We start from the raw sequence: 22,916 nt of genomic DNA, 5'->3' as shown, positions 1-22,916 counted from the left end.
TGTTAGGCTTCTAGCCAGAATTCTCTGCACTTTTGTGATACTGGAGAAGGGGTGACAAAGTATGAAAGGACTCTGTTCTAATTATCAGTGTGTTTCAAGGCAATGTATACCTTCTTTTGTTTTTTCTTTTCAATGAACATCAGGGATTATGCTGTTAAAGGCATCATTTTCTGTCCAAGGGACAAAACAAAATATTACTTGAAGTCCTTGAAATTACTATGTCAGGGCCTTGAAAGCCCTTGGAAACCCTCTAACATTTTTTTCTTTCAAAACTCTTATTTATTTATTTATTTATTTATTTATTTATTTATTTATTTATTTGTACCCTCAGGGCTTACAAGAAGCGTTATAGAGGGGAGGGGCTTTTGTACATCATTATATACATGAAATACAAACAAGGTGAAGAACATAATTACATAGGCAAAATGGAGAAAAATGAGTAATATGGCAACTGAACAAAATAGATAAACAAAAACAGATAGCTTATGGTACGCGAAAGAAAAGGAAGTAAGGAACAAAACCTAACAAAAAAAACAGTTTTATATAGGAATAAACTCAGTTTCTGAAATATTTGTTAGTGCTTTGCGAAAATGATCGGTGTCGGTGATAGCAACTAAAGACGCAAGCAGGTGGTTCCACTCGTGACAAGTCCTTGGCAGGAATGAATATGAGTAGGCGACTGTGCGCTGCGAAGGTACATGAACTTTGAAACGATGATTCACACGTGGAGAGATATAAGACGCTGGTGTAATGAACTGTGACCTAAGTATCTGGTTATGATAGTAGATTTTGTGAAAAAGGGAAAGACGTGAGAGTTTTCTATGGGAAGAAAGAAGGGGAAGGTTAAGTGCAATCTTCATATTAGTAATGCTAGCAGTACGATTATAATTGTTAAGAATAAAACGGACAGAACGATTTTGTACGCTTTCAAGGATTTTTATTAAAGTGGCATATCCTGGGTCCCATATTGAACACGCATATTCGAGGATAGGCCTGACATTTGTGATGTACAGTTGTTTTTTTAGAGGTGCTGGGGCTAGGGAAAAGTTACGTTTGAGATAGCCAAGAATGCGGTTAGCTTTCGATGTAATGTATTCAATGTGTTGATTTCATGTGAGATTGTTACTGATATGCACGCCAAGATATTTGTATGAAACAACCTGGTCAAGTGGAGTATTATTAAGTACGTAAGTGGAGCAAGTTGACTGATTTCGAGAGATTCTCATTGTTTTACATTTTGAAGTGTTTAGTTCCATTAGCCAAATCGCGCACTAGTTTACAATGTTATTCAGATTATGCTGGAGTGTTATTGTATCGTTACTGCTTTCGATCTTGCGGTATATGACACAATCGTCAGCAAATAAACAGATGGAACTTGAGATTTGATTAGGAAGGTCATTGATGTAAATTAGGAAAAGCAACGGTGCTAAAATGGATCATTGAGGTACCCCTGAACCGACTGGCACATCAGAAAAGTCACTGTCATTAGTGGTAACATACTGCATGCAGTTAGCAACTCTTGAATCCAGTTTAAAACCAAAGGATCAATGTTTAGTTTGCCGAGTTTTAATAAGAGTAGGTGGTGGTTAATTCTGTCAAATGCTTTCGAAAAATCCAGAAATATACGGTCGGCAATAAAGCCAGTGTCCAGAAATGTATTAAGATCATTACAGAATGTTAATAATTGAGTTTCGCAAGAAAAGGACTTTCGGAACCCATGCTGACTGCTATGAAAAAAATTATTTGATTCCAGAAAGTTAGCGAGATGTGAGAAAATGACGTGTTCAAAGATTTTACAAGGAACTGATGTCAATGAAATGGTCTATAGTTGTAAGGGTTATGTTTGTCACCGGACTTGTGAAGAGGAATCACCTTGCCTGTTTTCCAGTCCTTCGGTAAAGAGCTATTGTTAAGGGAGTTCGTGAAAATTATGTTTAGGATAATGGAACTATATTCTGCAGTGCCCTGCAAGAATTTGGTCGTAATGCCATCAATGCCGCACGAAGAAAATCTTTTTAGATTGTTAATAATCAAGTGTATACCAGATGAATCAAATACGAATGGGTCCATTGGAAATAAATTAGGGGAATTGAATGGGGGAAAGCTGCTAGAGGATGCGGAGCTAAATGAATGGGTGAAAGCAAGGTTAAGTACAGAAGCACAATGACTGCTTGGTATTACATCACCTGATTTGTTAGTGAGGGTAATAGATTGATTATCGTGGCTTTTCACGACATTCCAAAAGCGCTTTGGGTTTGTTTTAAGTAACGATAAGAGGACGGTGTTAAAGAAGTTAAATTTTGCTTCCTTCAAAGCTCTGGTGTATTCTTTTGCTGCAATGGTGTAAGCAGACCGTGGTCCATGGTCCCTGATTAGACTTTCCGCCTTTATTTTTATATATATATAACTTGGATAACGGTTTTGGTGTCTACTTGAGACAAATTTTGGCCCTTAGGGGAAGAGTTGGGAGGAACCACCGTTTTTGACAACAGGATCACTTGTTAAGGGTGGATGAAGGATTCAGCGATTATTGGGTCAGTCCTATATGGTCACAAGTGGCTTAGTGTGGTGGTTTTCTCAGCAAGAACAGTTAATTTGCTAGTAATTAACATACAAATATTAGTGCTGTGCTTGTATGAGGAATGTCTGTAGCATTGAAGAGGTGGTGCAGATAAATGAGGCAGGCAAAACACAAGTACAAGTTCGCTGCTAAGAACTGGTCGTGACATGTTATCGTTGGACTGTGTTCAGCGAGCGGGCAAGGCATCTACGAGTTGGTGGCAACATTGGAGCTCAGTCATTGCAGTAGCCAGAATGAGGTACTTTTTTGTGGCACCCACGCACAGTTTCTTATCAGCTATATCTGTTGCATTCATTTCTTTGCCTTTTTTTCTTTTTGTGGTACTGGCTTGCAAGAATATCCTACTGCAGCGCTGTCTATGGCCGACTAAGCTGCAACTAGTGAGCAAACCGTGGTTTAGTGGTTAGCCTGCAGGCGTTGCTTCCCAATCAGGCATGCAAATAAGTGGAGCAATGTTTTGCAAGTGTATTGCTTATCCAACAATGCCATAGTTTCCCTGTTCTAGCTGAGTCAACTTTGACTGAGTGTAACTCATGATTAACAGCCAGCAAGTTATACCAGAAATACTGACCTATTGTGGTTAAAACCAAACATCCACTTTCTGTTGTTTTAAACCGGAAAATCCAGCTCCTAAATATAATGTGCTGTTATGTACATTTACTGTTCAATGTGCAGGGCACCTACTTATTTTATTTTTATTCGTTTTTGTTATTCCTCAAAGGTCCCTCCTGGGAAATTACATGAGGGGTGGGAATAACACTGCAAAAAACAAGCATACATTATTAAAAATTATGGACGGAGGCTTTCCTATTACTCGGCAGCCTACAAAAAAACCATAAGTTTAAACATTATTTTTTTAAAGAAATTGTGTGTTAGCAGCCACATTTCCTTTTCACTGTGTTTGGTGAATAATAGTAAACACAACAAATTCTCCATTTTATACTACTGTTATTAGGTACATCGATAGGAATGACACTATTATAGACAAAATTATCTTATTTACACGAATATAATATTGTTATGGGGGTGGGTTTATTATTTACAACGTAGGTGGTGAATGCATGAATGCAAGGCACAGTCAGAGGCAGGCTCGTCCCAGTCCCAGTCCACGTGCTTGCACCTCGTTCTTCTCTTCCTGTTGCACAGTGCTTGCTCAAGGACAAGCTTCAGCTGCCCGGGGACAACTGTTAGGCCAATTACGCTGCGCCGTGCCACAAAATCTAGTATTGCAGCGTCTCAGTCGTGCCACTTGAGCCAGCTTCGTCTTCCGCGAGCAGCGATTCGTCGATATCCCTTTAGCGATAACATAGGTTACGTCACTGAACCGATATAAAGCATAAAGGGTCCGGTGCATTGCCACAAAAACTTTTGATACAATCCACGGCGTCATAATGGCGTCCAAAGCCAAACCAATTTTCAGAGTTTGCATCATATTGGACCTTTGCACGGTCTTGGGAGGCGATGGTTAGCAAACGAGCAAGACGGCATGCTTCTTCAGCAAAGCGGAGAGGTTGCCACATGAATGGATCATCGTGCACAAAGAATGGAAGAATTGTGTCCGGGAAGGTTACGTTCCAGTGGGTATATTCGATTATCAGTCCTGGACTGTCCGGAACTACTTGCTGACAGCTGTCCAGCGTTCGATTTTCCTTGTGCAGCCCAGAAGCCTAGCCCACTAGTAAAGCTCCTGGGCCGGCGGCCACATTCAGTCAAACTCGGAGCGCATTCTGAGTACTTTTCGTGTTCCTGCAGACGATATTGTACGCTAAATAATGATACAAGCTCCAGCTTTCCATCTTCGCTTTCTTGTCTTATTTTCTCTACAGACGGAAGCGTCGAGAGCCTCGAACACGGATTGTTTGTTCGTGTTGTCAAGTTCTTCACCTGTTTCGCAGACTTTTCAGCACGCAGGTCTGAAATGGAGGGCCTCAGTGCGTGCGCCCTCTCCTAGGGTGGAGACAACCGCGTTGTCTGCTACGGGATTTTGGCCTACTCTTCTGATCGCGCTTCAGGAGCGCGTGCTGGGATTGAGAGCGCTCCCTCGAAAGTGAGCTGCTTTGCTCACTGAGTGCCACATATCAATATGAATAGAAGACAGATGAAGCAAATGATAAAATCTTACACTTTACGAACTGAAAATCCTCCTTGGGTGCCTATTTTATGCAGTTGTTCTTCAGGAATACACGACCAAACAATACCATAGTGTGGTATTTCGTATGTATATAAGACACCAAATATTATATGACACATTTTGCGAAACCTCTTCATGAAAAGTGGGTGTTTTGTGTTTTAAATATAATAACTGTGCTTATTAAGGGCGCAGTAACGCAGAACACCTGCTGCGCCGTGAAGGAAGCAGTAGAGAATGAGTGAAACAGAAGTGCTCTAGTCGGGGGCTGTGGAATAATTTCGACTACCTGCGGATCTTAATGTGCGCTGACATTGCACAGCACACTGATGGATTCTGTGTTTCGCCTTCAAATCCGGGTATTCCAGTTCAGTAGTCACCATGGCGGGGTAGCCACATCAAGGTAAAGCTCACTCATTGAAGAAATCTTTTTTTTTTTTTATTTGCAGTTGTTTATATGAATTTCCTATCTCAAATGAAAAAAAATTCACACTAAGACTTATGCGAGTTTCTACAAGGTCAATATTTTTATTATAGATCGGTAGCCATCTCTTACATCATTTTCTTATTTCAGACTCAAAACAAAATAGTTTTTCTGTGTTTATTTCTTCATGAAATTGGACCAGGCAAACGATTTTTCAAGTAAATAATTTCAATATAAAACAGTCTCATTGAGATCAAAGCCAGTAATAAACACACTATTATCAGCATACATGATTAGCTGAACACTGTTGTCAATATGAATTAAGTCATTTATGTACAAATTCAGCAAAAGTCTGCCTAATCCTCTTCATTGAGGTACTAAACAAAATATATAAAGGATGATTTGTTTTTGTTACTGTTCATCTGATTCCTTGAATGGGACTTGATTCAATTATTTCCAATACCTTTGCGAGTGCTGGTAATTAAAAAAAAATATCTCTACGAACGCGTGCTCCATGCTCTAGCAGATTTCATAGAGTTCCCTGATAGAATATTGAGCTTTTATATTAGCATTGCATGACATGTTAATTGGATGTGAAGCATGTTTGGTGTTCACAAATGCATGCCATTTCCATAATTTCGACTCCCTTAATTGTACGAAATGTTGGCACAGAGCTGAAGTGTTGCCATTGAATTGGACTCCAAATTGTTGACTGGGGGCCAATATCCAAGTTGGAAATGGTCATTTCCGATTTTGATTTGGCCTCAAAAACAAAATGTAATGTTGCAGCAGCATCCGTTCTTTTGTATTGTTTTATTGTAAGTACCTACAGCACCCATGAGGCATTATTGTAGGGGGGATACAACTACATACAATAAAACATGCAAAGAAGATATAAGGAAACTTGTTAGCAAGGTAACACAACACACTGATAGTGTGTGTTGTGTTACTCAACACACTCAAAACTCCAACCTCTGGTTTCTCCCGCCTCAAAAAACAAACCCATACTGCCGCGGTGCAATCCATCTCTACGTACGTGGTTCGGCTAGAGCAGCTCTTTAGACACAGTGACAGACACAGAGACCAATGAAATTTTTATTTAAGAAACAGCCAACAAAAGTGAACTGAAAACATGGCAACCGCTCGCCCCATACATGGTTACTATACATGGAGGAAGAAAAAAACTTCCTCCATGTTACTATACAAAGGCACACTGCACTTGAACCTTGTCTAGGACGCCTAGCGCGTAGAATGCTTTCGTAAAAAAAGAAAAAAAAAAAACGCGTGTACACAGCATCGAATCCAGGTGCGTACACTTCTGCCTTTTCCCGTGATCTTTGGATGGCGACTATAACCTTCGAAATGTGATGCATTTATATAAAAAAATACACAGCGGCACAAAACCGCGGTGTATATTGTAGCCTATCGCGAGGCCTATAGGCATAGAGTTAATACAAAGATAAGGCAACCTGCAGTGGCCAGGCGGCGCTAGTGAAGCGCAGCGTTCAGCGCCGCCAACGGCGGCGCCGAGTAATCTGAGTAGGCTGGCGCGGTCGGGTTGCGTTCGCGTTGTACGGCTAGAAGCATCTCGGCTCTCATTTTCTGCAGTTTTAAGGCAATCGAATGTCTTGAGAGCTACTTCCGAAAACCAATACTGACGAAAGGACACCGCCTGTTCGAGAATGCTCATGTTTAAAACGTGAACGGTGTCGACGTCACCGCGAAGTGCGCGCCGCTCGCGACGGAACACCCGCGCGCACAGCTTTGAATGTCGCGTGAGTAGACGGAATTTTTTTTAACGAAATTTATTCTCTCAGGGCATTAGTCGGATATGTGATGATGAATTAAGAAATAATTAAATGAATGAAAAATGTTGTAAACGTAGCTTTTCATTCACCTATTGCGTTCACACCTCATACCCAAACATTGAAAGTGCAGAGAGAACCTGAGAAGAGATTGATCGCCGTTTCTTCTTTTTTTGTTCTTGCTGTTTGATTACAGCAGCATAATAATTTCCTCGCGGTATTGCTTTAAAGTTTAATACCATGACGAACACTTTTGTTCGTGGTGCACCTTTCGACAGTGCCGCGGAAGTTACAGGAGGCATGGTGCGGTACCCGCTACGGATGTCGTGGCGATTGCAAGCACTGTGCGGTTGTAGCGTGCGTCATCAACGAAAACTGTGCGTGCCGGGGGCGGGGAGTAGGGGGCCTCCTACACCGTTGGAAAAATAAAGCCCTTAACAACAACAATAACTGGCATGCATTTTGTATCTCCGTACCTCAAGCTTGGGGAAAGCTTTCGTAACGGAGGTCGTTATGAGTTAGAATTTTTTACTGTTGTTACTAATGATGAAATATTCTATCGTCTGAGACAAGAGACTCTTGAGTAGCTTGAGCAGTCGGTGAAAGAAATATTTGGCGCGGAACAATAGAACGAAGTTCCATTCTCAGCGTACACAGTATCACGGGCCTCTACACTCCGCCACTTCAACTTTTTCAGCACCTTAAGAACTAATTTAGAGCTAAATATGCTTATTGAAATCTGTAATTGGAAGTTTTGAAGATATTTTGGCTTTGTGGTTCCGAATAGACACCGCATTAGAAATCCGGTTCACAGATCCACGAACATTTTTTTTTTTTTTATTTCGCCTCCGTTGAAATGCGGCTGGAATACGATGCAGCGGCTGCACGGCTTTGTTGATTTTCTGGACGTATGCCACTCGATCTTGCACAGCATATACCAGTACACGCCAAATTTTGCAGCGCGTACTGAGTAGTGTGCCCCAACCATGCAGCGTGCGACTCCCCGAGTCAGAAGTTTATACCGTTTCCTCCGCTCACGGGCAATCGTCTTATTTTAGCTTCTTGGCGTCTGTACGCCAATGGCCCCATAACAAAACAAATTTCAGTTACATTACTCTCTCGCAGCCAATATCTCCTCTCATCATTCTCCCAGCAAGCGGTACGCTTAGGTCTCCTTCGTGATTGTGGTAGTCTTTCTCGCCGCCCTCGCGCTTATTTTTATTCTTGTTCACATCCGTAGTAGTCGAAGCATCGCACGAGATCACTGAAGTCACTAAATGAGTAAATCACACTCACTGGGATAACAAAACGCGAACGCAGAAGGAACACAGCGGCCGCAACATATACGGCGTCAGCTTCTGCGCCGACTCAGTATTAGCTCCCGTCGGCCGCCAGGTGGCGCCACATGTCTCAGCAAACTCCATTGCAGGTTGAGTGAACGACGCTGGCCACGTGCTAGCTGCAGCAGCTGTGGAATGCACGAGGTAAGTGAGAATTAAGCAGTACAGTACTTTATGAAGCAATACTCAAGACGATTATGCAGTTGTTATATAAAATGTCGATACTTCCATTAACATCGCTGAACAAAGCCGCACCACACTGAGAATACTCTAGCTGTTAACCCTGTTGTATGGGCTTAGCGTACGTCGCGGCAGCAGAGTGACGCTTGCCACGTGTTCTGCAGCTAGCTGCTGCACGAAGACTCGGAAGAATGCGTGAGGGAAGCAGGTAATAAGCACTGTAGCACTTCATTAAATCAAATTTGACACGATTATGCATGCGTGTATTTACGTATAGCCTGGTAAAGAGGTCTAGCGCACAAGTTATTTTGGTGGCCGCGGCGATTGATACGAAGCCACGTGCAACGTAGAGAGGGGAGAGTACGGGATGTGCAGGTCTGCGGTCTGCCAGGAAACATTGGGGCGGCCCTGAAAAGGGCCGTTTGGATGCGCAGCGACGTGACGGCGTGGCGAACACAACGCCCTGCACTCGTTCGTGGCCCTTTGCCGTGCACCGTCAACAGTGGTGCACTGTATACGTCGTACACACGTACACAGTGCCTGGTTATATGCTGCCCTGGATGCTGTAGCGATGCTTCCACTGTAGACATTTACGAGGGTTGCGGCGATGATCTTGGAGAGCTGATCGATGCCACGATCCCTGACATGGGCTGCTGCGTACAAAGAAAATCCTCGGCCTCTTCGCAGCATACGGGAAACGGTGCTGTAAAAGAGTAGAAAAAAGTTGCATTATGAACATAGCGATTTGATGAATGCGCAACATAATACAAAACTTTCGACAAAGAAATCTGCGTTCTTGTACCTCACTCAGGGTTGAGAATGCGCACGGCAGACGTGCGCCTCAGCATAGCAGTCAGGCAGCGGTTAGTTGCCGACGGCGGATGTTTTCGTGGAGGTCTCCATAGCTGTGGCGATTTTTTTTTTTTTTTTTGAACACGAGGAGCGTCCATGCCACGAGCTGCTGCTGCACGAGGTCCTGGAAGCACGTGGGGAGAGACAAGCGACACAGCACTTATAAATAAGGAAAATGCGAGACAATTTTGCGCAATTTATACTTACCTTGACGGTGCTCGCGATCTCCCGCAGGTCGTGTCATTCCGCCCAACGTAAAGCACGGATCGGCGTGCCGAAAGCGCATTCACGTAAACGCGCCACCCCGCCATCGTCGAGCACCTCGGTGACCGCACGCGCCGGTGCCATGCAGCAGCGAGATCCACGAACCGAATGCCGGAATCGCGCGCGTTGCCAGAGCGGGGGGCACCTAGCGATTCCCTAGAGCGTCTAGGGACGAAAAAAAAAACAAGCAAACCTAGTTTTTCACTACGTCACGTCCGGTTAACGCTTCTATCGGCGCACTCGGCAACCGTAGCGCCGCGTGTCGCGATTTTTTCGCTCCGGTCATGATTAACTTGTGTCATTCTTTTTCCGTTGCAGCTGTACCTCTGGTTTTAGGCACAAAACCGCATTTCCGAAAGTAAGTCCGGGCACCATAATTCCTTTCCAAATACCCCTCAAAACCTCATATGTACCTCATACCTGCCTGGTGACAGAAGCGCCATCGCATCGCGCTTACGTCACAGATCGGTGTTGGTCGTGGTTGGTCTATGTATACATTCCTCCCCTCTCATTTGGCGTGAACGGTGTACGCACGCTGGAAAAGTTCTAATGTGGGGTTTCACGACGATACTTGCTATTGTCGCCTCGGAAAATTGGAGTCCGTAGGTTGATGAGGCGTCTTGGACGTGACTGAACTAGTCATGCAGTCCAAGAAGGCTATGAAGGCGGCGTTCAAGGAGTTAAAAGACGGCAAACAGTCGAAGGTGTTCATCGAAAATGACGTGAGTATTGAGAATTGCCATCTGCCCGCTTTGAACCTTGTAAACTGCCTCACGTCTTCTACTATTGACAGTTTTCTACACGCTGAAGCAGCGTTAAAGTGAACACTTTAGCAGCGGAGCAGTTCCTGCATACAAGTATATTGCATACGAATCGGTGTTATCAGTGGGCGCTGCTGAAGCGTTTCAGTTCACATAAAGCGCTTAGCAAATGCAAAAGAAAAAAAAAATAAGCACGTTGTTTGGTGTTTTTTACTGTTTTTGTTTTCACACTCCCTCGTCTCAGTACAGTCAACTGGCCGGGTCGACGTTTTACATGTCGCGTCCCTGTTTCGTATGTCAAATATGCCAGCATTCGAGTTGTGCGCTTGTAATGACTGCTTATCGCTTCTGCTCCTCACGACATTACTGCTTGGTTTCTTCAAAGCGCGATGAACGAGTCGCCATCGTTTAAAGTTACAAGTAACTGTGCCGAATGTGCGTTGCGGATGCGAGGAAAAATCGATAGCGCAGCTCAGCGTAGCTCCAGTCACGCTCAATGGGATTCAAGGCCGCGCGGTCGACCACCATGGTGGGTACGGCCGAAATTAACTATGTAGATGTCACGGCTGATAAGCACGATTTTTTTTTTTTTTTTTGTAGATTGTGCGTAACCTTATTTACAGTTATGCAGACAAAGGTAGGGAAATTTAGGGTCTCGTTGATACGACGTACCCATGAAGAAAACTGACAGGTCATGGGGGAATGTTCATTTCTGCTTGATTGTGCATTGTTAATCACTGTTCTCGTTGAATACTATTTCACAGCGGTCAAATAGAAACATTGTCCCTTGCATTCCTTGGCTTTGGTGTCTGTTAGCTTCCTTCTCGATACTGCCAACCCTCTTGCGAAAGTCCTCAAAAGAAAATCATGCAATAATAAAAAAAATATTGACAAATACTGAATGCATTAAACACAAACAGAAATGGTCATCTAGAGTTCATTTGAATCCATACTGGTCATTTTGTTCCACTACACACATTGACAATATGTTCCACATTTCATTTACTTGCGGCCCTGCTGCAATGGCACAGTGGTTTAGGGCGTTTGACTGCTGTACGCAATGATGCAGGGTCGAATCCTGGACCTGGTGGCTGCTTTTCGATAAAGGTGAAAAGCAACGTGCCCATGTGCTGTGTGATATCTACGCACAATAAAGAACCGCAGATGGTAGGAATTTCCAGAGCCCTCCACTATGGCTTCTCTTGTAGCCTGAGTCGCTTTGGGACATTAAACCCCATACACCAAACCATCATTTACTTGGAGGAAGAAAGAATGCCTGAAAATATTACTTTGAATGCTGCAGTGCTCGATAACCTGATTATGATTTGTTCTTGAGCTCTATTTTTGTATGTTTTCATGTACGATTCCCCAAGCAGCACATCAATAAGGGACTTAAGTGGCAAAAATTGGCAGAAATATGGGTCCCAGCTTGGCATTTGAGAAAAAACACTACTTTTCTCAAGCATCGCCCAAGATTTATGCCAATGAAGGGCTGATGGTCTGCTACAATGTCCCCATATGGTCATCGCGGTCCAGTATGGGTTAACAGGGGTTTTACACTTATTGGCATATTCTGGCTACCCTCCGGCACTACGTGTGGCAAACCATTGGTTTTGCGTTTAAAACACCAGTTGAAAATTACTGCATGCAGTTTGCGGCCTCACCTTGTTTTCAAAGTAGTGAGGTTTTTGCTGTCTACCGTGTAATTTATTGTCATCACTCAAACGTTTAAGGAAGACTGCAGTATTTTGATGTCATGTGTTTTCACTTGCCAGCAGCAAGCATATTAATATATGACTTGTTCTCCAGAAGTGATCAGACATTTAGTGAAAGAAGCAAGCAAAAGGATTCTGGAGAAAACTTTTATTTATCCAATAGGTTTGTGTGGAGCATGGAATCGGGATTCATGTTTTTCTTGCCGCCATCTTGCTCTAACGAACCCGGCACTCATTTGCGGATGAATCCTAGGATTTCAAAAAGTACACTCAGCTTTTCATGTATGGCATCTGTAGAAACCAGAGTAACAAATAAGCATAACTGCAGGATACTGAAACAATGGTTATTATTCAAACAGACCAGCAGAGGAAACATTAAGACGCATACATGTAAATACACAATGCAAGGTCATCATCATCAGCCTGACTATACCCACTGCAGGGCGAAGGCCTCTCCCATATTTCTCCACTTAGCCCGGTTCTGTGCTAGCTGCATCCACTTCACCCCCGCGAACTTCTTAATCTCATCCGCCCACCTAACTTTCTGCCGCCCCCTGCTACGCTTTCCTTCTCTTGGAATCCAGTTTGTTACCCTAAGCGACCATCGGTTATCCTCTCTTCGCACTACATGTCCTGCCCATGCCCATTTCTTCTTCTTAATTTCCACTAGAATGTCGGTAACTTGAGTTATTTCTCTGACCCACTCAGCACGCTTTCTATCTCTTAAGGGCCTGTCACACTAGCACGACACGACGCAGACCCGACGACACCGACGGTCGGCCAACTCGTCGGCCGACTGTGTCTGTGGCCGACCAAGCTGTAGCACTAGACAGACGACGCCAACACGACCGAAAACCAAATGTCTTCCCAGTGTGACAAGTTTTGAGGCCGGGGACACCGACAAAACCAGTCTGCCGACTGTCGGTGACCGAGTCTTCCCGAGATCGGCCGCTGAGCAAAAACTTTCTCGAAACGCAAAGCCGACTCTGTACACCACGTCGACGGCGAATATCTTTCAGCACTAATATACTTAAAAAAGTAGAATCAAAGCCTAATCCTTGACCAAACCGCGAGTGTGAGCCGCCACAGTATACTCGGGGCCGCCGAATGCACGTGGAACGGCAGCGTTTTCTTTTCGAGGCGAGTGAATTCGGGGCGCATAGATTTGCGGTGCGGGTCGGGACCGTGAGCAATCTTTCCGTGTTTTCGAACTGCACAGAATAGTGCAAAATGAACATAGTACGTGACAAAGAATTATGATGAAAAGAAGCGATTATTTTCCTGAAGCCAGCAGAGATGCCATCCTGCGATCCTCCTGCACACTTCGATCGTTGTGTTTAGTCATAACGTCTAGCCGCTGCGTCGCTACTTCGCAAGCCAATTTCACGCTACGTCACGCATCACGTAATAAATGTTTGTTCCATAATTCAATATGTTTCAAGAATTGTGTGCGCAAAAAATCGCAGAACTTGCGTTTAAACTTTACAACAGAACCAACAGCAGCTGTGGTCCCGCGGCCGGCCCTGTGAAATACGCCTAAGGTTTTACGCACTACACGGCATTATTCAAACTATCTGCAGTTTACTCTCAGCAAGCTGGGCAGTCAGTTAAGCGGTAAACGCTACTACTGCCTTCGCGACTTTCACATAGCAAGACAGTATATCAGCTAAAACCATATTCAACTTCTGAAAGCACTGGTTAGGCCTAACTTTTGTGGTGCAGTGGATAGCGCAGCTAGCTGTCGTACAGGAGGTCGTAAGTTCGATCCCACAGGTAGAGATTTTTTCTTCTTTTTTTTCTGCTTTTAATACAGTCTCTTATTCGCCGTGGACAGCTTTTATTTTTCGAACACTGCCTTTCTGATCCGGCAACCACAACCGTAAAATATTGGGCAGTATTCAGTCTTGGCCCATAATAATGACTGGCGAGGCGCTTGTTTTGGTATGGTTGAATTTATGAAATAGAATTAAAAAAAAGCGTCCCTTAATTTTATGAGAATAAACCAAGTAAAATAAAAATGAGAGTAGGTGTAGAAAGGAGAATCTCGCATGGCAGAAAAAAATAAAGGATTAAGAAAACAAATTGTACAGCGACACGAGAAGAGACTGAGAATGGGAGGGCCTAGTCGGTGGGGAGGTTTCACACGTTGTCTCGCTAGTGTGACATAGGAGTTGGGCGACTATCGACCGACAACCGTCTTGCGAGCGACGCGGCGCCGACACCGACAGTCGGCCGACTGTTTTCGTCGGCGCAGTGTGACATAGACGCAGACATCAGGAAGACGCTCTGTTGGCAGACCAAATCGGCGCAGTGTTGCGCTAGTGTGACAGGCCCTTTAATGTTACCCCTACCATTTTTCGTTCCATAGCCCTCTGGGTTGTCCTCAACTTAAGTAGAACCCTCTTGGTTAGCCTCCACGTTTCAGCCCCATAGGTGAGTACAGGTAAGATGCAGCTGTTGTATACTTTCCTCTTGAGCGATACCGGTAAGCTGCTAGTCATAATCTGCGAGTGCTTGCCAAATGCGCTCCATCCCAATCTTATTCTTCTTGTTATTTCCTTTTCTTAGTCCGGATCTGCGGTTACTACCTGTCCTAAGCAGACATAATCGCCTACTACTTCCAGTACTTCTCTACCTAATGTAAACTGTTCCTTCCCGAGGCTGTTGAATATTACCTTAGTCTTCTGCATATTGATTTTCAAGCCTACCTTTCTACTTTTCCTGTCTAGGTCATTAATCATTTATTGCAGTTCATCCCCCGAGTTGCTTAGCAAGGCAATGTCATCAGCAAATCGCAGATTACTGAGGTATTCTCCATCTACCCTTATCCCTAACTACTCCCATTCCAAGTCTCTGAATACTTCCTCTAAGCAAGCTGTGAATAGTACTGGGGAGATTGTGTCTCCTTGCCTAACACCTTTCTTTATGGGAATTTTGTTACTTTCTTTATGCAGAACTATGGTTGCTGTGCAGCCACTATATATATCTTCCAGCACTTTCACGTATGGCTCGTCTACCCCCTGATTTCGCAATGCCTGCATCACCGCCGAGGTTTCTACTGAGTCAAATGCTTTTTCGTAATCAATGAATGCTATGTATAAGGGCTGGTTATATTCCGAACATTTTTCTATCACTTGATTGATGGTATGGATATGATCGATAGTAGAGTACCATTTCCGAAAACCTGCTTGATCCTTTGCTTGATTGCAGTCTAAGGTTGTCCTGATTCTATTAGCGATTACCTTAGTAAATACAATGCAAGGTACGAACCACTATACGTTCCCGGTAAGGAAGTATAACATGGAGAAAATTGAGCATGCTGTAAAGAACGGGGGAAGTCTTAAAGCGGTGATAAAGAAATTGGGCATAGGCAAAAATCAGATGTATGCGCTAAGGGACAAGGCGGGCAACATCATCACGAATATGGACAAGATAGTCAAAGTAGCTGAGGAGTGCTATACTGACCTTCACAGTAGCCAAAGTAGTCAGGACCATAATGAGATTGGCGGTAGGGAAAAACAGTCAGACGTTCTACCAGTGACAAAGGACGAGGTTAAGAAAGCAATAGAAACTATGAAAAGGGGGAAAGCAGCTGGAGAGGATCAGATAACTGTAGGTTTATTGAAGGACAGGGGGGATATCGTGCTATAAAAACTGGCCACCCTGTATACGCAGTGCCTTGTGTCATCGACTGTACCGGAACAGTGGAAGAACGCAAACATTATCCTCATTCAAAAGAAAGGGGATGCTAAGGACCTTAAAGATTACAGAACAATCAGCTTACTGTCTGTTACATATAAGGTATTTACTAAGGTAATTGCTAATAGAATCAGGACAACTTTAGACTGCAATCAAGCAAAGGATCAAGCAGGTTTTCGGAAACGGTACTCTATTATCGATCATATTCATACCATCAACCAGGTAATAGAAAAATGCTCAAAATATAACCAGCCCTTATACATAGCATTCATTGATTACAAAAAAGCATTTGACTCAGTAGAAACCTCGGCGGTGATGCAGGCATTGCGAAATCAGGGGGTAGACGAGCCGTACGTGAAAGTCCTGGAAGATATATATACTGGCTGCACAGCAACCATAGTTCTGCATGAAGAAACAAAATTCCCATAAAGAAAGGTGTTAGACAAGGAGACATGATCTCCCCAGTGCTATTCACAGTTTGCTTAGAGGAAATATTCAGACTTAGAATGGGAGCAGTTAGGGATAAGGGTAGATAGAGAATACCTCTGTAATCTGCGACTTGCTGATGACATTGTCTTGCTAAGTTACTCAGGAGATGAACTGCAAAGAATGATTGGTGACCTAGACAGGAAAAGTAGAAAGGTAGGCTTGAAAATTAATATGCAGAAGACTAAGGTAATGTTCAACAGCCTCGGAAAGGAACAGCAGTTTACGTTAGGTAGCGAAGCACTGGAAGTAGTAGGCGAATATGTCTACTTAGGACAAGTAGTAACCACAGATCCGGACCATAAAAAGGAAATAACAAGAAGAATAAGATTGGGATCTCCCGCAGGGGCCACCTGTTAAAGCAGGTGTTTGCGTGTACTGTGCGACACCACGGACCCCAGCACCCACGCTTAGCTGTGCGTGGCATCGCCGTGTCTGGGGAAAAGGGGATCCTGGTGGTTGAGCCGACGCTGAGTGTTTGGACCTTTATGGCCCCTCGGCGGAGGCAACACACCACTTTGGCCCACGCTTCCCATAGACGGTACCCCCGGGCTGACCCACCCGGGGTAAATCGGCAGTCGCCTTTTCCTGTCCTCCACTTCATCTTTCACTTTCCTATCTCCTTTCTCAGCACTGTCCTGTCTCCTCCTCATTTCTTGTTTTTCCTTTTTTCTTGGCGGCGAGGGTTAACCTTGTGTGGAGTAGCTACCCTGAGTTGCCCATATTTGGTTATAGTAGCGGTGTACTGCTGGCGTGGGCAGGACTTCTTGCAAGTTCCTGTCCCGTCTCCTCGTTGGGCTCCATGGTGGGTGGCAGGCACAACTACCGAAAACACAAACCCTTTCATGGATTCTTTCTCCCAAACAAATGATCGCCCTCCAAACAAAAGAGGGCGGACCGATGCTACAAGCCATTTCTTTGTGAAAACAAAAGAGACTTTCCCAAAGTTCCATGTCATACATAGCGAGGAGCTAGAAAAACCCGCTCGAAAAATCTCCCCTTTCATAGTGTCAAAATGTCTCACTAAAGACCTCGGCCCTGGATACAAAGTATCAAAACTTGCAAATGGTGACCTCTTGCTAGAAGTACAAACCAAGTGTCAGTCCTCCAACCTGAAAAACATTGTGTCGCTTGGGGACATCCCCGTCGTCATCACCCCCCACCGATCCTTGAACATTGTAAAAGGAGTAATATCTGAGATAGACTTCATTGCTCTCACTGAAGATGAAATGGCAGAAGGACTAGCAGACCAAAACGTCATCGCGGTTCACAGAATAAAAATCCGAAAGGATAACAAGGAGATCCCTACAAAACATCTGGTTCTGACTTTCAATAGCTGCACCCTCCCAGAGTCAATTGAAGTCTGATACATCAAAATAAACGTCCGACCGTACATCCCAAATCCGAGGAGATGCTTCAACTGCCAGAAATACGGCCACGGCTCGCAAAGTTGCCGTGGCCGCAGAACTTGTGCGAAATGTGCTGCGAACGACCACAACTCTGATAACTGCACCGCAGACCCACGCTGTGCAAACTGTGAGGGGGATCACCCCGCATACTCTCGATCCTGCCAAAAATGGAAAGAAGAAAAGCAGATCATAACACTAAAAACAACAAAGAACATCACATACAAAGAGGCACGTACCCAGTACAACAAAACCAAGAACACATTTCAGTTCACAGCGAAACCAAATCTCGCCGATGTGGTGCGACAGGGTGGGGCACCACAACGGTCTTCGGCACCTACCCAGACCTCAAACGAGGCTGAGGTAGTGCCATTCCCTGCCCCGGTGGAAGCAGCTCCCGCTCCTCCACCACCCCCAAAACAGGCTACGCGTCCCTCAGGGTCGGCGGGCCACAAGACCTCCGCCCACGAGGCAAGGTCTAAAAAGAAGGAACACGTGCCTCTGGCACGTCCGTCCAGCACCTCAGACGAGGTAATGGACATAGGCCAGGACAGCTCTTTGCCGTCTTCGTCACAGAGACGGCGGAGCTCCTTGGAACGAACCAAAACAGACAAGGCCCGAATCACGGGCCCTGGAAAAAACCTAACTTAATTTCCAAGCTTTCAACAAAATAAGATGGCATTCCTGGTACAGTGGAACTGTAGAGGACTTCTAAAGAATATTAATGACATAAAAGAAATTTTAGATAGTCTCGCCAGTTGCACTGTGCGTACAGGAAACAAATTTAGGTTGCACGCACTCGAATATACTGAAAAAATATCAAGTCTTCCGCCGAGATCGACAGCAAGCAAGCAGGCTTTCGGGTGGTGCGGCCATCATATTGCAAAGTGGAGTTCCAGCTCAAGAACTGAAATTAAACACTCCCTTAGAAGCTGTAGCAGCCACAATAATTGCCTTTAAAACTCTTACTGTGTGTTCTGTCTATCTTGAACCAAATCTTAAAATAACACTCCATGATCTAGAAAACCTTTTTTGCCAACTACCAGAGCCATACCTAGTAGTAGGAGATTTTAATGCACACTCTCCTTTGTGGGGAAGTGAAAAAAGTGATACACGTGGACAGCTTATCGAGGATTTTATTCTTAGTTCAGACATTTGCTTATTGAACTCCTGTAAGCCCACGTACTGCTCACCAAGGTCAGGAAAAATGAGTTTTTTAGATTTGGCTTTTAGTTCACCTTCCCTTTTTAATGATTTTAAATGGGATGTTCTGAACAACCCGTATAGTAGCGACCACCTGCCAGCAATAATTAGCTTATCATCCTCACCATCAGTCATGCCGACCAAACCGAAACGGTGGAAACTTCACTTAGCAGATTGGGAGCTTTTTAAAGTAGAGGCGAATCTAGGAGCAGTTTTTTCAGATGCCCTTAGTGTTGACAGACTAAATGAGTTGTTCACGACTTGCATTATCACTGCCGCTCACCTCACCATTCCACAGTCCTTAGGTGTGGTGCGACAAAAACACAAGACGTGGTGGTCTCGGGAATGTAAGGAGGCCAAAAAGCGGCAAAATAAAACATGGGGTGTTTTCCGAAGGTACCCTACACACGAAAATCTTACAGCTTTTAAAAAGGCCAAAGCTAAAGCTCGATACATTCGTCGCAACTCTGAAAAAGAATCCTGGCAGAAGTATGTCACGTCAATAAATAGCTCAATGACGTCTAAGAAAATGTGGGAACAAGTTCGTAAACTCAGTGGAAACTTTTCCCCGTTTACAATTCCCATCCTCACAGCCCCTGGTGTTCAGACTAGCATAGAAGAACAGGCCAATATACTAGGCGAACATTTCACACACGTTTCAAGTTCGTCACACTACACAGAAACATTCTTAAAATACAAACACATAGCTGAGAAACAAAAACTCCCAACAAGTGGTGGCAGAAATGAATCATATAATAGTTTTATTACACTCCAAGAAGTAAAGAACGTCCTTGCTGCTGGAAAGCAGACTGCGCCTGGCCCTGACGAAATTCATTATGAAATGCTGGCTCATTTATCCAAATCCTCTGTAGAGGCACTTGTGAAATTCTTTAACAAAATTTGGACTCTGGGTAAACTCGCAGAGGCTTGGAAACAAGCCGTTATTGCTCCGTTTCTGAAACCAGGAAAGCCGCCGACCTCAGCGGGCAGTTACAGACCCATAGCTCTGACCAGCTGTTTAGCAAAATGTTTTGAAAGTGTTTTAAACATCCGACTAACTTCCATCTTAGAATCTCATAAACTCCTTAATGTTCATCAGTGTGGTTTTAAAAAAGGGTGCGCAACGACCGACCACTTAGTGCGTCTTGAAAATACTGTCAGGGAAGTGTTCATACATAAACAAAATTGCCTGGCCGTTTTCTTTGACATGGAAAAGGCATACGACACGACTTGGAGGTTCGGGATCCTACGCGATATAGCAGATTTGGGCATCCGAGGCCGGATGCTTAATGTTCTGAAGGACTTTCTATCAGGTCGTTCATTTCAAGTACGTCTCGGTACCACCTTTTCGAGGAACTTTATTCAAGAGAATGGGGTACCTCAGGGGTGCATTTTAAGTACAACTTTGTTTATTGTAAAAATGAATTCTATTAGCAAGGTAATCCCAAAATCTATTATGTTCTCGCTGTATGTCGACGACCTTCAAATAGCCTGCACATCCTCAAACATATCAATTTGTGAAAGACAAGTACAATTAACACTAAATAAACTAGACTCATGGGCTTTTAAAAATGGGTTCAAATTTTCCCCACAGAAAACAGTGGCAGTAATGTTCTCGCTGAAACGAGGTATACAGATCAATCCCAAGCTACACCTAAATGGGATTGAGTTGCCAGTAAAGAGCGAACATAAATTTTTGGGTGTAACGTTCGACAGAAAACTAACATTCCTGCCTCACATAAACATCCTAAAGAGGAAAGCCATAAAATCTAAACATACTGAAGGTTCTCTCTCGGAAACACTGGGGGTCTGATAGGGCGTGTCTTCTACATATATATCGATCTGTTGTGCGGTCTAGCTTGGACTATGGATCCATAGTCTACGGGTCAGCTAGACCATCATATCTAAGGAAATTGGACCCGGTACATAACCTAGGTTTACGCCTTTCTTGTGGCGCTTACAGAACATCCCCTGTTGATAGTCTGTATGTAGAGACGAACGAGCCTCCGCTGAAAGATAGAAGGGCTTCGCTCACATGTGCTTATGTCCTTAGAATAAGGTCGCAGAAAAAACACCTCTGCTATCCAATAGTCTCAACATGCCGCTCACGAGTAATTTTCACAAATAAACCACAAGCAACGAGGCCACTGATAATGCGTTTCGAAGACATTTGCAGTGAGCTAGAAATTCTGGACACCTTGCCCGACACTGCACCAAAAAACAGCCCCCTACCCCCATGGTACAAACTTCCAAATGTCTGTGATCTCACTCTAACACACTTCAACAAAAGCCAAACTCCTAAAGAGCATATAATACAAGAATTTCGCACAATAAAAGAAAAGTACAGTAATTATACAGAGTTTTATACAGATGGATCAAAAACTTCTACTTATGTTGGCTGTGCCGTAGTTGAAGAGAACTGGGAACAAATAATTAGGCTTCCTCAGTGCGCATCAATTTTTACAGCTGAATCTTATGCTATCCTGACAGCTGTAGAAAAAATAGTGAATGAAGACATTGGGAAAAGTGTCATCTACACCGATTCGTTGAGTGTACTGATGGCTTTAAATCACAGAAATGCTGCCATGCCTCTAATCGGTGACATAATGCATAATGTAAAAATGATCACGACACAAGGACATAACATAGTGTTCTGTTGGGTCCCTAGTCACGTAGGCATTGACGGCAATGAAAGAGCAGACAAATGTGCTGCACTTGCCCACAACAAATTGATTCAGATAGTAAAGATACCACATAGTGATTGCTTGAAATTATTAAAACATAAACAGATGAATAAATGGCAGTCCAGATGGAACAACCAAGAAAATAATAAGTTGCGTCTCATAAAGCCTGTACTAGGAGAATGGAAATCGAGCACACATCAACAACGTTTTATGGAAGTGATAGTATGCCGTCTTCGTATTGGACATACACATCTTACACATAACTTTCTGCTAATGAAACATAACAAACCGACCTGTGAAGAATGCGACGAGATACTCACTGTAAACCACATTCTAATTACATGCTCAAAACTTGAGGCACTACGAAGAAAACATTTTACTATATTTTACAATCATACCATCCCATTTCATCCCACCTTGCTTTTAGGAGAAAGAGCACTTGTAAACCTAGCATCTGTTCTCAGTTTCCTAGAAGAAGGAAACTTTTTAAATAAACTATAGGTTTAACATTAACCTTGCTCTTGGCGCATGATAGCCTTAGTTGCTTATGCGCCATAAAACCCAACACAACACAACACAAGATTGGGATCGAGCGCTTTGTGCAAGTACTCGCAGATTATGACTGGCAGCTTACCGGTATCGCTAAGTGTACAACAGTTGCATCTTACCTGTACTCGCGTATTGGGCTGAATTGTGGAGGCTAACCAAGAGGGTTCTACTTAAGTTAAGAACAACGCAGAGGGCTATGGAACGAAAAATAGTAGGGGTAACATTAAGGGATAGGAAGCATGCAGAGTGGGTCAGAGAAATAACTCGTTACTTACATTCTAGTGCAAATCAAGAAGAAGAAATGGGCATAGGCAGGATATGTAGTGTGAAAAGAGGATAACCGATGGTCGCTTAGGGTAACAAACTGGATTCCAAGGGAAAGAAAGCGTAGCAGGGGGCGGCAGAAAATTAAGTGGGCGGATGAGGTTAAGAAGTTCGAAGGGTCAAGTGGATGCAGCTAGCACAGAACCGGGTTAATTGGAGAAATATGGGAGAGGCCTTCGCCCTGCAGTGGGTATAGTCAGGCTGATGATGATGATGATGTAAATACAGCTAGTGAGTCTAGTAGTAAAACCACGGTTAATTAACCAAACTAGATTTTTTAACATATATATCTGAAAATGAAGAAGCCTTGTGCCGCCAGGTTTAGAGGCATGTAGCTGTAGGAAAGCATGTGCTCCTAATTTCTCTTCTGAATGAACAACATACAAGAAAATTCTAACCTTTCATTTAGTATTGCTCTGCCCACAATGTCAGGATTGAGATTTGACAATGAGAATTCTTGAAAAGAAGTCTTCGTCTGTCTCTGTTCATGCCGAAAAAAATAAAAAATAAAGCAG

The 22,916-nt window shown here is 43.7% G+C and overlaps 1 protein-coding gene and 1 long non-coding RNA gene across 3 annotated transcripts in view; one reads left to right on the top strand and one right to left on the bottom strand.

Annotated features, from left to right (window-relative positions):
* Positions 1-5,210: 5,210 nt before the first annotated feature.
* Positions 5,211-9,670, bottom strand: LOC146207093 (uncharacterized). Its single transcript, XR_014706162.1, has 3 exons — positions 9,518-9,670; positions 9,261-9,434; positions 5,211-9,161 (listed from the first exon to the last, which is right to left on the bottom strand). It is a non-coding gene; the product is annotated as an uncharacterized LOC146207093 (long non-coding RNA).
* Positions 9,671-10,007: 337 nt separating this feature from the next.
* Positions 10,008-22,916, top strand: part of LOC146207092 (ferry endosomal RAB5 effector complex subunit 4-like) — a 50,118-nt gene continuing 37,209 nt past the window's right edge. The window contains exon 1 of one of the 2 annotated variants that reach the window (XM_084598618.1): positions 10,008-10,296. In XM_084598618.1, coding sequence (XP_084454744.1) covers positions 10,216-10,296 — 81 coding nt within the window. In that variant the 5' untranslated portion in view covers positions 10,008-10,215. The remainder of the gene's footprint in view (positions 10,297-22,916) is intronic. The other variant, XM_084598538.1, reaches the window with a different exon arrangement.

Source organism: Amblyomma maculatum, chromosome 1 (assembly GCF_055883805.1).
Source record: "Amblyomma maculatum isolate TAMU_Amacu chromosome 1, ASM5588380v1, whole genome shotgun sequence".
In the NCBI taxonomy this organism is placed as follows: domain Eukaryota; kingdom Metazoa; phylum Arthropoda; class Arachnida; order Ixodida; family Ixodidae; genus Amblyomma; species Amblyomma maculatum.
Note: the sequence above shows the minus strand (reverse complement) of the source record. Positions and strands in the feature narration are given on the sequence as shown.